Source organism: Pseudopipra pipra, chromosome W (genome assembly GCF_036250125.1).
Source record: "Pseudopipra pipra isolate bDixPip1 chromosome W, bDixPip1.hap1, whole genome shotgun sequence".
NCBI lineage: Eukaryota > Metazoa > Chordata > Aves > Passeriformes > Pipridae > Pseudopipra > Pseudopipra pipra.
Window position 1 is genome coordinate 29,514,262 of NC_087580.1, and position 16,087 is coordinate 29,530,348.

The 16,087-nt window shown below is 53.4% G+C and overlaps 1 protein-coding gene across 1 annotated transcript in view; it reads right to left on the reverse strand.

The window, feature by feature from the left end:
• The window catches only part of LOC135404965 (uncharacterized), an 801,303-nt gene that overhangs the window by 256,839 nt on the left and 528,377 nt on the right, over positions 1–16,087 (reverse strand). Inside the window, 1 exon segment of the mRNA XM_064639689.1 lies at positions 13,451–14,049. Coding sequence (XP_064495759.1) covers positions 13,451–14,049 — 599 coding nt within the window.

Genomic DNA, 16,087 nt, shown 5'->3' on the forward strand with positions numbered 1-16,087 from the left:
TGAATTGACTGTGGTGGGAATGTTGTTACTGGGAATCTATAATTCAGTCACTGTTAAAATTGTGGCAAATGCTATTGAATCACTTGATAATTGTTCAATGGGTCAATGATTAAGTGCTACTAATGTCTTTTGCCTCCTTGTCTTTGGATCAAAATCCTTTGCACCCTGACCCAAGGCTCTGTGTAAATCATTCTCTTTCATCAAAAAATATATTTTTTTCGTGACGTCCACTTTAAAATCTTCCTCCTTAGCTAAACTACAAAACAACTCCAATTAGCTGTAGAACTCTTGATGACTTGAAGACAATTAAAAGAAAGGGAAATAATTTGTTTTCCTGTGTTTTAATGGGTCCCACAGTGTGTTTGGAGTTGCATCAGCTGTCAGTCCAAGATGGGCCATGTCAGAACTGGTGAGGTTGGGGGGTGAGGAGCAAGGTTGATCATCCAGGGTCAGTGTGGATCTCCTGAGGAGACACTCAGCATCAAGATCACTTGGAGAACACCTCTATCACCTCTTCTCTGAACTACAAAATATCCATCATTGAATTAAAACAAAAAAAAAACAAACTTGGAAAACTTGTTTTGAAATTGCCTTGAAGACAATTAAAGGAAAACAAAGAGATCCTGAGGGATTTCTGGAATTTAATGAGCCCCACGGTGTGTTTGCAGCCCAGCCCATGATCCTGAGGTGCTGAGAGAAGACTGAAGCAGCTGCTGAAGAAGTCAGAAGCCAAACTGCAAGTCCCTTGAAGCATTGCTGGGCCCCACTGAGGGCAGGCACTGCCAAAGCCTCCCCAGGGACTCCTTGGAGCAGCTCCTTGGAGGCCAGGAGTGCAGGCAGACAAAGGCTCTGGGCAGGCCCCTGCAATGCTGAGCAAAGCCTGCCTTGGTTTTGTGGAGCACAAAGGCCAAGGCCTGAGCCCCAGGCCCTGGCCCAGCAGATCCTGTCCCTCCCGGCTGGCTCAGGGCTGTTTGGGGGGCACTGGGATGGGAGGGGGAGCAACAACAAAGGCCCAAAACTGGGACACCCCTGCCAGGCTCCTGAGGGAGGGGCGAGGCAGAAACCAAGGGCAGAACCTGCCAGGCAAGTTGGTTGTGGTGGCCTGAGTGGCAGAGGCAGCTGCCAGAGGCAAGGGGACAAAGGCCTGGGTGCCTTTGGGCCTTGCAGCCCTGCCAGAGCCCTTGGCCATCTCTCCTGCAGGCTGTCCTGCCCTGGCCCTGCTGCTGCTCTGGCCTTGCAGGCTGCACACACCCCTCCTGCTTTCCCACCCCCCTCCCAGCAGCATTTCTAGACCCTCCCTGATGTCTCTGCACCAGCTCTGCCTGTTCCCTGGAACACAAAGCCATGGGCTGATCCTGACTCCCTCTGGGTGACCTCTTGCAGCACAAGGGTCCCCGTTGAGTGACATTTCTCTTTCCTCACCTTGAGTCTGAACCTTCCATGTTACTCTTTGTGGAGATTTCATTCTATTTCCAATATGGAGAAAAGCTCCATCCTGTCGGATCTCCTCTAGACCCTCTCCAGTTCTTCCTCATTCCTCCAGAATGGGGAACCTCACAGACAGACAGACCAGTCCAGATGTGGTGACCCCAGGGCTGAGTCCAGGGGGTGAAAACTCCCTTGTCTGGGTGCCCACACTCCCCCTAAGGCAGCCCCATGTGCAGTTGGCCTTAAATCAAGGGGCCATTCTGATCTTTGTAACATCACAGAATCAAGTGGCACCGTGACACTGCAGGGCCTCATGGAACCAAAGGAATGCAGGGACACTGAGGAATCTCATAAAACCAAGGGACCATTGTGACATGTGGGGTCTCTTTGAAACAAAAGGAACTCTGAGACATCTCAGAATCTCATGGAACCAATAGGTCACCTTGCCTCCCCAGAAGTCCATGGAATCAAGCAGAGCCGCTGCCTCCCCCCCGCCGCCGCACGGACCGGAGTCGCCGGCTTTGCCCTTTTTGGACACCTCTGGAGTCAGCGTGTTCTTGGGCAGCACAACTGATCTCAGACCAGAGAGTTTCCCAGATTTTGCTTTGCCCCCTCTTTCCCCTGGTTTTCTTTTTTGTTCTTTGTCCATTTGGGGTACAAGGGAGAAGAGAGGCACATGTTGATCCCTGGTTTTATCTGTTTACAAAAGGGAGTTGGGGAAAGGGGGGGAGAGGAGACAATTTCTCTCTCTGCTGATGCTTTGAACTGTCTGTTGATATTGCTGTTTTTGCTGATATATTTTCTGTCAGTAAACTCTTATTGTTTTCAATTATACCTCCTCGTATTTTGTCTCCCTGTAGAGGTGGGGAATAAAAGGGGATTGAATTCATTTTATTGGAGTTCCCACCCCAATATGTGTCTTTAAACCAGGATAGGTTGCTCAAGGGCTCCCTGAAATTTGGCATCATCCTCAAAGGACTTGAAAACACATTTTGTCCCAATGTACAGAGAGATAATAAGGGTGTTCTATAGTGGTGTTCAAGGGCTGGTCACTGAGGGATTTCATCCAGAAGTTGCTGCCAAGAGGACTTTGTACCATGGATTTTATTTGACCCTCTTCATTCAGCCATCTTCCCACCCACCACATCTTCCACTTCTTCAGTCCAGCTCTCACCAGTCTGGCCATAAGGAGACCACAGGAGACCACATCAAGGGCCTTGATAAAGTCTGAGCACACAACATCCCCTTCTTTTCCCTCCCACAGGGTTTCTGCAATTCCTGCCTTGTCCTTCCAATGTCTGAGAATGACTGCAGGAGGACTTGCCCTATCCCCTTCCCAGCCTGAGCAGTCTGGAAGTCTCCCAACCCTCTTTGCTGCTGAAAAACCTCAATATGATTAACTGCTCAGAGAATTTTTTGTCTTTAACCTGCAAAGTATTTGTTTATTCAACATTGCAAGCAAGCTAGCTCACGCTGGACAAGCTTGCTCGACCTGAATGTGCAAAAGGAAGCCATTTTATACACTTTATATACATGGTTAAATCATTTAACATACATATTAATAAGTAGGCTAGTCTCTGAGTGGAGTCTTTCCAGGCATGCACAGTCTTCTACTCTGGGGATCTTCTCCTCAAGCCTTCATCCCTCTGGTGGTCACCACGGATATCTTCCGTGATTTGACCTTTTCAATTTTCTTTGTCAGGTGACCTGAATTCTTCAAGCTTGCAAAACCCTGGCTTTGGGCCTTCTATATCTTATTCAAATGTCTTCTTTACCTAATTTATTACCATGTGTGTACTACTCCTTTCTATAATAAGTCCTTTGGTCCAGTGAGCAGAACAGAACATGATATTAACCAGTGCTCCTAAAATGTTCTTCTAGCAACACAGGTATTGGGGTTTCTTAGCAGGCCAAGATATCTCAGTTAACTCTTTTAGGCCTGGCTCCCGTTTCAGTGGCTGTGCTGGTTTCCAGAGGCTTCTGGCTTCCCAGGCAAAGCCAAGGCAAGAGCAGGTGGGAAGGGGCTTCGCTGCTGCTGCTCCTGCCCGAGAGCCCCGGCTGGGCCGGGGACGGAGCCCACGGCGCTGCAGCTCTGCCTCCTCCAGAGCCGGGGGGCTTTGGAACCAGGAATGACTGGGGGGAAACAAAGGGGGCTGGGGGGCTGCACTGATGGTCACACTCGGGCCACCGTCAGCAGAGAGCTTCAGCCCCCCCAAATTAAAGCAGAGGGAAATGGTGCAAACTGTTTCATTTCAACCTTTCTTTACTCACTGATATAAAATGACCCAACTAAAAGGAGGACAAGCAGGGCCTGATCCCATCTCCTTCGGGAGAATCCCCACATCTGGTGCTGAAAGGGGCTGTGAGGGGCCGTGAGGGCCTGTGAAGGGCTGTGAGAGCTATGAGGGGCTGTAAGGGGCTGTGAGGGGCTGTAAGGGACCATGAGGGGCTGTGAGGGACCATGAGGGCCTGTGAGGGGCCATGAGGGCCTGTGAGGGGCCATGAAGCATCGTTGTTGCCTAAAACCAGCTCTTAAAGAAACCGCTAAGACTCAATTTGTGAGTTTTAATAGGCAGGCATTTTTATTACAACACTGCGTGATTTCAGCTAACCAGGTGCCCTGGGAATCAGTTCACGGAAGTGAACACAGAGGTATCTTCACTCCTGCTGCTATGTCAGCATTACATGGTTATCCATTTTTTGTTCCCTGCATTCCTTTTATGTATTCATGGCATTCACAGATACACCAGAGCTGCAGCTCCCAACACTTATTAGCATATATACATATCCTTGTAAGGTCTCTGAGGGGCTTCATCGAGCATCTTTGGTGGTCTTCTCTGTTTGGAGTCCCCAGAATTCCAAGTGACTGCCATATGAACTTCTTTGAGAAAGTATTCCTGGTTATAAATACATCTGCTGCTTTAGCTCCCTTCTTCATTGTTCTCTCACTGTCCTTGGCCAATTTCTCTAAATTGCACACAGTAATTTTCTATGACATGTTTTGTTGCAAAAACTATTAGTTCTTGTTACATCTCCACACCCCAATATCAAACCAGTCAGGTCTTACACATGGGTGCAGAAGGAGAGCGTGGAAGTTGAAAGAGAGCAGCTCAGAATAAGTTCTGGTGCTCCCTGGCAGTGCTGCTGTGCTGGGACTCCTTTTCTCTCTTCATCTGCACACAGGGACAGTCCCTGCTACTTCAAAAGTACCAGAGGAAGGATTTCATCCAAAAAAGTTTCTACAAGAAAATTAGTTTTTTTGAAATGCATAAATTACAATTCCTCATTTAGACAGTATCAGAATCAAATTCAATAGTAGACAATGAATTAGAAAGGGCAGGAAGAAAAACATTTTCTTTTGTGGAAAAAAATTATTGCAAGAAAAAAGAGAACAGCTCCCACAAATTATTGCCATAAGAAACCTGAGAAGGAAGGCTGGGCCATCCATTCTGAATGTTATGGAGCAGAAAACAGAAACATTTTTGCTTCTGAAAAACATCCAGTCATCATTTTCTTCAGTGTGTCCTTGAGCTCCTGGTTCCTCAGGCTGTAGATGAGGGGGTTCAATGCTGGAGGTACCACTGAGTACAGAACTGACACCAACAGATCAAAGGATGGGGAGGAGAATGAAGGGGGCTTCAAGTAAGTAAACAAGCCAGTGCTGACAAACAGTGAGACCACGACCAAGTGAGGGAGGCACGTGGAAAAGGCTTTGTGCCGTCCCTGCTGAGAGGGGATCCTCAGCACAGCCCTGAAGATCTGCACATAGGAGAACACAATGAAAACAAAACAACCAAACACTAAACAGGCACTAATCACAGTGAGCCCGATTTCCCTGAGGTAGCCTGAGTGTGAGCAGGAGAGCTTGAGGATGTGTGGGGTTTCACAGAAGAACTGGCCCAGGGCATTGCCCTGGCACAGGGGCAGGGAAAATGTATTGGCTGTGTGCAGCAGAGCATTGAGAAACACAGTGGCCCAGGCAGCTGCTGCCATGTGGGCACAAGCTCTGCTGCCCAGGAGGGTCCCGTAGTGCAGGGGTTTGCAGATGGCAACGTAGCGGTCGTAGCACATGGTGGTGAGGAGGGAAAACTCTGCTGAGATGAAGAACAGAAAGAAAAAGGCCTGTGCAGCACATCCCATGTAGGAGATGGTTGTGGTGTCCCATAGGGAATTGTGCATGGCTTTGGGGACAGTGGTGCAGATGCAGCCCAGGTCTGTGAGGGAGAGGTTGAGCAGGAAGAAGCCCATGGGGGTGTGCAGGTGGTGGTCACAGGCTACAGCGCTGAGGATGAGGCCGTTGGCCAGGAGGGCAGCCAGGGAGATGGCCAGGAAGAGCCAGAAGTGCAGGAGCTGCAGCTCCCGCCTGTCTGCAAATGCCAGAAGGAGGAACTGGGGCATGGAGCTGCTGTTGGACATTTGTTATTTCTTAGCACAAGATCTGTTTCAGAAAAGGAAAGGACAGGGAACAGTTAAGACAGATCTCTGTGAAAAAGCCACTCCATTTCTAAAAGAAATCAACGTGTCAAATGTCACCAAATTCACTACCAAGGAGTCTGTTTTGCTCTGCTGTGGTGTGACATATAACTTTTTTCGTAAAGCTCTCAGGCACACAAGTAATGTTAGTTGTAGCACATCTTGAATACAAAAGTTCCCTCTCTACACCCACGATTCAGAAGAGCTGGAGCTGCAGAGCAGAAGCTTAGTCTGACCTAAGAATAATTGCACCTGTGTTTTCTATTTTTACCATCACAGCTGCAGAAGGTTTTTTTTCCACTGCAGGAATCCTCATTTCTATGGCCCAACACACAGTGCCCAGCAGAGTTGCCTGAACACCCCCTCCCCCAGGCCTTGGAGGCACTTGCCCCCCACTCCCTGCCCAGGGCTCTGCTGCCTGGAGCTGTCCCTGCCAGCAGCTGCTTCCATGGGCTCAGAGCTGGACACTGCCAGTGCTGCCAGAGCCCATCCCAGCCCTGGGGGCTCAGCTCTGCCCTGCAGAGCCCTCCCAGCAGCACAGGGCACTGCCCAGGGGCATCTCTGGCTGGGCAGGCTCTGATGGCAATGTCAGAGCAACCCTGAGGAGGCTGGAAAAGTGACACTGATGCATCTATAAGACAGTTTTGATGTCTGATACCCTCAGGTTCAATCCCCTCTAATCTAACAGAGTTCAAGTTTCAGTGTCTCCTCCTGTGCTCAGAGATTCATTTCCCTGTCGCACTCACCACTCAGGCAACCCAGAGTATAACACTGAAAGAACTGGTTCATTCTCTTTAGGGTATCCCCTGTCTGTCTGTGTCTCTTGCAAATACCTTCTGGGAAATTTCCTGCTTAGATCTGGAGCTGTGACCAGCCCTCATCCCTGCAGCCCACTTTGGAGATCAGAAGGACTCTGCCCTGCTCTACCCTCCCAGGAATTGTTCCTTCCCCACAGCCCTTCTCCCCCAGCCCCGTGGCAGCTCCTTGGCCGGGCTGAGAGCTGACCCTGGCAGGCAGCAGAGTCCCTGCCCCAGCACACAGAGCCCTGGGGGCAGGACCCTGCTCTGCACCACAGCCCTGGGCACCCCTGGCTGCACCCCCACCTTCCCACCCCACAGCCAGCCCTGCCACAGGGAACCTTCTGGCCCTGGGCCTCTGATGGGGCAGCAGCAAGTCCTGCTCTGCAGCAGCTTCTCCTGCTGCACCCCAGCAAATCCAGCAGAGCCATCCTGACAGCTCCTGCCACTGCTGCCATTTGGCAGCTGGCAGAGGCACTTGCAGGAACTCACCTGCACTGCTCTGCAGCCACAGCCTGACCGTGGCAAAGGGCTGGCAAGGTTCCTGCCCTGAGCAGCTCTGCCCTGTCCTCCCAGCCCAGGATCCCTTGAACCTCCTGCTCCCTTCTCCTCTCTGCCCTTGCTGCCTGCAGCTCCTGCCCTGCTCTGCCATGTGGCCACTTCCCCTGCACTGCAGCAACTGGGAGAGTCCTGCTGAAAGATCCTAGAAGCTGTGGGATGTGCCAGCTTTAGGAGATGCCTCCAGGAAGGCAAGTTGAACTTTCCTACAGCCAGAGAATTCTTCATTCAAATGCTGGGAAGGTTTCTCCTGTAGTGAGAGCTCAGTCACCTCCCAGCCCAGGCTGCTTCTCATCTCTCTGCCTTCTCTCCTGTGCCCTGGGTGCTGCAGGCAGTGCCCTCAGCCCTGCTGGGCTGTGCAGAGGAGCTGCTCACCAGCAGAGCTGTCTCTTTGAAGCTCTTCTTGGTTACCAGGAGCTCCCTGTGTGCCAGGAGCCTGGCCCAGCTCAGCAGCACAGCAACAGCCCCAGGCAGCCCTTGCTCTGCCCCTCTGGGCTCCCTCCAGCTGTCCCTGGGGCTCTAGGAGAACCTGCTGGCACACAGCTGAAGGAAATAATGATGTTCCTTCTCTCAGCTGGGCACAGACACTTCATTCAGCACTGTCACTTCTCCAAACACACACAGAGTTCAAGAGTCCCCTTTTCATGTCCCATCATTAGACAGGAAAGCCAGACAGTGCCCAGGAGGGATCTCCTTCACCTGCACTGAGGGAAGGGACTCAGCTGAGTCAACAGAGGTGTCTCCTTGTGGCTCTGCAGACCTGGGGCCAGAAGGACACAGCTCCCTCCACAACCTCCATGGGCTGGGATTCCTCCTGCCCCACTTCAGTGGGCCCAAAACAGGCACCTGCAGGTGACTCCTTGTCCCAGCTCCCATGACAATGAATGAAGACCAAAGCCAGGAGTGACCTGCTGGGACACAAACCCCTGGTTCCTTCTGAGGGGCCAGAGGTGTCCAAGATTCCTGCTGGGAACTGCAGGCTCCAATGGAGCAGTTCCTAGAGACAGGGCAGCAGCTGTGGGATCTTCTTGGAGGCTGCTGGGACATTGCTTTGGCCAACTTCAGTGGCAGAAGGTGCCCACATGTAGGACAGGGGAACCTGTCACTGTTCCTTCTGTCCAGGGCAGTCCCTAGAGGTGCTCAGGTGACCAAATGGAGTCAGTTCTGTGAGAGGCACCACCCAGGGCTTCTCAGACACATTGGGTGCCTTTGGGGCAGGGAGTGAATCCCAGCCCTGCAGGGACACAAAGGCTGTCCCTTCTCTGCCCAGCCAAGGCCGGGCCAGGCACGAGTCCAAAGCACATCAGCCCAGGCTGTCCACACTTGTTTCCTCCCTCTGCTGGCTCTTCTCTCCCCCAGCATTTCAGCAGCATGTGCTGATCTCCTCAGGGATCAGGTCTGTGATTTTCCCCCTGGGCCTGAGTCCCAGCACGTCCACCCCCAAGGCCATTGTCAGCAAAGCCTCTGCACAGCCCAGCTCTCGGGGCTTTCAGAGCAGCTTTCCCCACTGCAAGTCTGTTCTTACCCTGGTGCCCCACTGAGGGGCTGCAGCCAGACAGGCCCCAATGCCCTGCGTGTGGGGCACAGGCAGGAGGAGCTGCAGCCCCAAGTCTCTCTTCATTCCACTTGCAGGCAATAACAGCCCAGGCCTGCTGAGGCAGTTCCCAGGTTGCAGGGCTGTGATGGGTTGGGAGAGAAGGCCAAGGAGACACAGGAGAGAAAGAGCAGGAGAGAGGTGTCCTCAGTGGGAAGGAGCTTCTTGGACCTGTGCAGCTGCTCTAGGGGATGAACAGCTTGGGTGAACTTTTGTGGGTGAGGGTCGGAGGAGAGACTGGTTTGGGTGACCTTGTGGAGTGAGACAAAGAGCCCATTCAAGTTGTCTTTGATAACCTTGGAATTCACTGGAAAGGCAGCACGACAGGATGCAAAGAGTCCCAGAGGTTTGTGCAGGGTCTTGGTGAAGACACCCCTTCTGACACAGGCCTTTAGAGCACAGCTGCCAGGTTGGTGGACGACAGGGAGGTTCATCTGCATCTGCTTCTCTCCAAGAGGAACCAAAAGATTACCATAGTAACTGACCTTAGCAATGGGAATATAAACCACTACACCATGGTAACTGACTTCAGCAATGGGAATGTATGAGGGTTGCCATGGAAACCGACAATAGCAATAGAAATGTGTAACTGGCAGTAGCAATGGGAATGTATGGTGGTTGCCACAGTAACTGACCGTAGTGACGAGAATGTATGTATGGTAACTGACCATAGCAACATGATGGTTGCCATGGTAACTGACCGTACCAACGGAAATGTATGATGTTTGCCACGGTTGCTGACCATAGCGACGAGAATGTATGGTGATTGCCATGGTAACTGACCGTAGAAACGGGACTGTATGATGGTTGCTATGGTAACCGACCAAAACAGTGGGAATGTATGCTGTTTGCCATGGTAACTGATGGTAGCAATGGGAATGTATGCTGGTTGCCATGGTAACAGACCATAGTAATACAATGTATGAGGTTTGCCATGGTAAATGTCCGTAGCAGTGGGAGGTATGATGGTTGCCATGTGTCCTTGTTAGGACAGCTGGGACCGATTCATCACTGGATGGGTGTAGCCCAAAACTGTGTATTCTATAGCCTTCCATGCCATTTTCCCAGAAACTGTTGTCAGTAGAGGCCTGTGAGGTGTGGGGGGGTGTTCCTGAGCACCCTCATACCCTTTTATGGACTGAGCAGCCTCATACCCTTTTATGGAATTCCCCGCTCTGAGGGGAGGACTGACCATTCCTGCCTGAACTGGAGAATATATAAACGTGGAGTTTCAGAACCTTACACCCACTAGTGGGATCCAGAGGAGGACTGCAGCTCACCGCTCTCAACCAGACTGAGACACCACCCTAAACTGGACTGCAATCCCCACTTTTGACCAGACTGCAAGAGCTCTCCCACCAGCAGGTTTTTCCCCTCTCCCTTTACTTTGGACTCAAGGGGGGGCCCAAGGAACACCACTTTGTTCATGCCCCAGGGTGCTGGGTTATACATTTGGGTTTTGTGGGTTAAAACCAATTGTTTGTTTGTATAATTGTATTTACTGTATTATTTTAATAAATTGTTTTTCTGACTTATAATCTCTCCTTTGAGTTGAGTTCATTTCCCCTGCTGGTTAACTCTTAAACCAGCACAAGGGGCCAGAACTGGACACAGCACTCCAGGTGGGGCCTCCCCAGTGCCCAGCACACAGGGGCAATCAGTTCTCTGCTCCTGCTGGCCACACCCTTCTCCACAAAGGCCACGATGCCCTTGGCCTTCTTGCCCCCCTGGGCACACTCTGCCTCATATCCAGCCGCTGTCAAGCAGCACCCCCAAGTCCCTTCCTGCTGAGCAGCTCTCCAGCCCCTCTGCCCCCAGCCTGGAGTGTTCCAGGGGGCTGTTGGGAGCCAAGGGCAGGCCCTGACACTTGGCCTTATTGATCCAGCCTGTCCAGATCCCTCTGCAGAGCCTTCCAGCCCTCCAGCACATCCACACTCACACCCAACATGGTGTTGTCCACGACTTTCCTGAGGGGGCACTCGATCCCCTGGCCCAGATCATCCACAACGATGTTAAACAGGAGCAGCCCCAACCCTGAGCCCTTGGGAACCCCACTAGTGACCAGCCCCACCTGGATTTCCTTCCATTCCCCACCACTCCCTGGGCCATCAGACACTGTCACCCAGCAAACAGTTCCCTGGGCAAGCCATGAGCAGCCAGTTTGTGCAGGAGATGCTGGGGGAGATGGTGCCAAAGGCTTTCTGGAATTCCACAGAGACACATCCCCAGCCTTTCCCTCAGCTACTGAGCGGGTCCTTTGTCAGAGAAGGAGATGAGGTTGGTCAGGCAGGACCTGCCTTTCCCAACCCCACGCTGGCTGGGCCTGATCCCCTGGTTGTCCTGCCTCTGCCATGGGATGGCACTGAGGAGGATCTGCTGCATGGACTTCCCTGGTCCTGAGGTCAATGGGACAGGCCAGGAGTTCCCCAGATGCTCCTTTTGGCCCTTCCTGTGCATGGGCATCCCATGTGCTTGTTGCCAGTCAGCTGGGACTTGTGCAGTTGTGCAGCACTGCTGGGGAATGAGTGAGAGTGGCTTGGCCAGCTCCTTCTCCAGCTCCCTTAGGACTCTTGGCTGCATCCCATGTGGGCCCAGGCACTTGGGGGGGTCTCACTGGCAGAGCAGGTCACTGACCATTTCCTCCTGCATTGTGGGGTTTCACTCAGCTCCCCATCACCAGCTTCCAGCCAAAGCCTGCCTGCCAGGTGTCCAAGGGGTCAGTTCTGCTGCCCCCTCCTTCCTTCCCCCACAATGGAAAACTCCCTCATTTTGGGTCCATGTGCCCCAGACGGCTCCAACCACCACCTCACCCACCAGCCCCACAATCATGGAATGCTTTGGCTTGGGATGGTCCTTCAAGATCATCTCAATACTCTCATAAGAAAGAATTCCTTCCTACTATCTCCTCCAACGCTTCCCTCGATCCATGTGAAGCCACTGCCCCTTGTCCTGTCCCTCCAGGCCCTTGTCCAAAGTCTCTCTCCATCTTTCTTGTTGGCTCCCTTCAGGCACTGGAAGACCACAATTAGATCACCCCAGAGCCTGCTCTTCTCCTGCCTGAACAATCCCAGTTTTCTCAGCCCTGAGATATTTCTGAACCTCCCAGAATCCAGGGGCCATTGGGACCCCGCAGAACCTCCTGCATTCAAGTGCTCCTTGTGAAACTGCAGGCTCCCCTGGAACCCAAGGATTCCTGGAACACTGCAGAGTTCACAGAACCAAGGGGCCACTGTCCCACTGCAGCTCCTTCTGAAACACAAGGGACCCTGGGACAGTGGGAAATCTCCGAGAATCCAAAGGGCATTTGGGGACTGCAGGGCCTCATGGAACTAAAGGAACCTTTGGAGACTGTGGAAGCTCATGGAATCAAGGGGTCATTGTGACATGTGGGGCCTCCTGGAAGCAAAGGAACCCTGAGAATGTCTGTGGGAACAAGTTAAGGCAGCAGCAGCTTCATTCAGTTAACCAGGATCAACAAAGAGTGTTTTGGCCTTGACTGGTGTTTTCCATCCAGAGAGTGCTGTTTGCCAAAGTGGAAACCACTTGGAACGCTCTGCATGGCAGCCTGTGTTTTTGTCTGGTGGCTGAACACAGCCAGCACATGAGGGGAGGGGAATGTGTGGGATCAGGGCACTGCTTTGGGGCCATGCTGGGAATTCCAGTGGACTAAAAGACAAAGCCCAGGCGCTGTTTCCAAAGGAACCCCAATGAAAGGGGGACGGCGGAAAGATGGGGGGACAAGTCCTGAAATGGAACTCTGTGTGTGCAGCCTCATTTTATCCTTCAGTGCCCACAGGAGAGGGGGAAAAAAGTGGGGGTTGGGCCCCCAAAACTGTTCAGGGGGAAAATTGGAGATTGAGGGGACAATGGGAAAGTGGGAGGAACAGGGAGAAGGGTGGAAAAGGGGAGGTGGTCTGGCAGGCCTGATGGTCCCATGGGGGTCTTTGGGCACAGGGGGGTTGGCAAAAGGGGGTGGCCCCCCTGAGCTCCCAACTTACTCTGGGGTTCTGGAGGCTGCTGGATCCAATCTCAGCCTTGGGTAATGACAACAGTTTGAGTTTAGAGAAATTAGAGAGGTGTGAGTGAACCACTTTTGTCCTCAAGGTTTTAATGATGGCAAATCAAATCTATTGATTTATTTAGGGTTCCAAATGACCAGACAAAAAATCTTCATCAGAATTATTTACTGCACAATACAAACACTAAAACTACCAGGAGTACAGGATAAGATAGGACAGTGCTCTACACTAAAGCAATTGTTGAAGCAATTCTACTCCAGCTGGCACAAAATCAATAATTCTTAATTAGAGATGGATGGAACTCCCCCAGACCAACGCTCGTGGGGAGATCTCTGCTCTCAACCTCCAGCAGTGACCTTGGGGGGTCCCCAGGCAAGGCAGGAATCTCGACACACCCCACAAGAAAGGTTCTGTTGGAAGAAGCTGCCCCTGTGAAAGGGGACTGGCCCTTTATGGTCAAAAGGGATGGACTGACAGTCACTGGACTCCAGGGGTTGCCTCACCATCAGGGGCTTCATTCGGGGTGGAAGCAGCAGCCGAAGCTCTTCCCGCAGTCGGGGCACTGGTAGGGCTTCCCTTACTGGTGGGTCCGTTGGTGTTTGGTCAAGACACCGATCTGGGTGAATCTCTTCCCACACTCCCCACACTTGTAGGGCCTCTCCCCGGTGTGGATGCGCTGGTGGGTGACAAGATGGGATTTCTCCTTGAACCATTTCCCACAGTCGGTGCAGTGGAAGGGCCTCTCATCCGTGTGCGTCCGCTCATGCGTGTAGAGATTCCCCCTGGTTGGAAACCTCTTCCCACAATCCAAGCACTTGTAGGGCCGTTCCCCAGTATGGATGCGATGGTGTTTGCGGAGGGTGGAGCTGTCACTGAAGCTCTTCCCACATTCCCTACACGTGTAAGGACATTCTCCAGTGTGGATGTGCTGGTGGGAACGAAGGTGAAAGCTCCGGCTGAAGCTCTTCCCACATTCCTCACACTTGTAGGGCCGTTCCCCAGTGTGGATGAGCTGGTGGGTGCGGAGGTGGTAGCTCTGGCTGAAGCTCTTTCCACATTCTCCACATGTGTAGGGACGTGCCCCAGTGTGGATTTGCTGGTGGCGGAGCAGGCTGAAGCTCTGACTGAAGCTCTTCCCACATTCCCAGCACCTGAAGGGCTTCTTTCTAGTGGGAGGTTGCTCAGGGACCACCAGGTTGGAGCTCTGGCTCAAGCTCTGGTCGCCTTCCCGGCACAGGCTGGCTCTTTCCTCCTCAGAAAACCCTGGGATGGCTTTGGAGCCCCTCCTGCGGGGGGATCTCCGGCCCTTTTCCTCCCCGCTGCCTTCCTGAGCCGGGGAGCCCTTCAAAACGGCCTCTCCCACCAGGGTCTCACGGGGGGATTTGTCCTCCGGGCTCTCCGTCCTCAGCTCGGGGCCTGGGGCAGGAAGCAAGAAGGACAGGGAGGGGATTTGCCTCCGGCCCACAGGGAAGGCCAAGGACATCCCCCCAACTCCGGCCCCGGCAGGACGGCGGCGCCAGCGGGGTTGTCCTGCAGCCGGGGCCATGCTCGGCTGACAGAGCCAGCACAACACCCGCCCAAAGGGACACTGACTTCCTCCTCACCTGCCTGGGGGGCCCAAGGCATCTTCCTCTTCCTCGCAGCCTCCTCCTCCATCCGACCAAGCTTTGGGAAGGACAAATCCTGATGGGGGGAAAACAAGGGCTGAGCGCGTTGGCTTGGGGGTTCCTCCTGTCCAAGTCCATCTCTAGAACTCACTGGGCATCCTGTGTCCATAAAAACCTCCCAAACACCAAGATTCAGCCCAGAAAAACCCAAACCTCCAAGATTCAGGCAAAAAACCCCTCAGAAACAGAAAGACAAACCCCCTCACAAACTGTAAAAAGTTAGGATTCAGCCAAAAATACTCCAAAATATGAAGATTCAGACCAAAAAAATGGTGTTTATTTAGGAGGATGAAGGGAGTGATGTCATTTCATGAGCACTTGATTGACTTAACTATATATTAATCAAAAACTGTATTAATGTAGTTTTAGTTAAAACTCACCAGGGCTGTTCCTCGAGGTTATCTGGCCCCCTGCCAGTCCAGGGCTGTTTCTCCAAACCACCAAACCAAGTGTGCCAAACGCCCTGGTTGGTCAGTGCCGGCTGGGGGAGCGGGCACTCGGTGAGGGGATGAGAAAACTGCACCTGGGGCTGGGCTGAAAGAGGCTTCAGCACCACTTCTGACAGCCCAGGGGCAGCATTTGGCTTCTCTGCAGTGAGTCAAGCTCTGCAGAGGAGATTGTGCCCCATGCATGGGATTGCAGAGGCTCCGTCACGTCCCCAGCAGGAATCAGCAACCAGAAATAGATACAAAATGCACCCCTGAAGAGTTCTGGGGGAGTGTCCTGTAGGGAGGGGACAGTGTCATCCCACCAGGGTGGGGTTGGTAAGTGGGAGGCTGTTCCAGGGCTCTGCAAGAGGCCTCGTGCTCTGCTCGGCCCCACCACTGCCTGGTACCAACACCCCCGGCTGCCCCCGGCCCTGGGCAGCTCTGCTGCCACAGGCTGTGCCCTCACCGTGGCCCTGCAATGGCCCTGCCTGTCCCTCACCCGTGGCCCTGCCCGTGGCCCTGTCCCTTGGCTCTCTCTCTGCCAGCTCAGTGTGGGGCACACGGGCTGGGGGTCCCTCCCAAGCCCCCCGGGCAGCCGGCGTTGGCTGGGGGGATGTGAGGGCTGGGCCTGCTCAGCACAGCCCCGGCCTCGTGCCCAGCGCCTCTTTCCTGACCCACACAAGAGCTTCCTGGCCCCCCCAGGGCTCCCCTGCTGCTGCCTCTGCTCCTGGCCCTGCCTTTGCTGCTCCCTTGGCTGGGGCAGCGGCTGCAGGGGGGGGATGGCAGCAGCTTCAGCTCCACGGCACTTCCTGGGGGGAGCTCAGCCCGGGGGGACGGGCAGGGACCTGATGGGGATGGACAGGGGCCCAGCAGGGACAGACAGGGCCTGCAGGGGAAGGCACAGGGACAACCTGGACCCCCACACTGCCAGGGCTGTCTCTGCTCCTCCTTGCAGGCTCCGTGGCCAGGCACAGTTGGTGTTCCTGGGTGCCCACCATCTCAGCACTTGGAGACGCTCAAATCAGCGCCCGCAGCTCTGCAGCAAAGCCCCAGCTCACCTGGCACACAGGGGATGGACACAGAACCTGCTCGGGGATGGGCACACACAGCTTCTTCTTTTCCC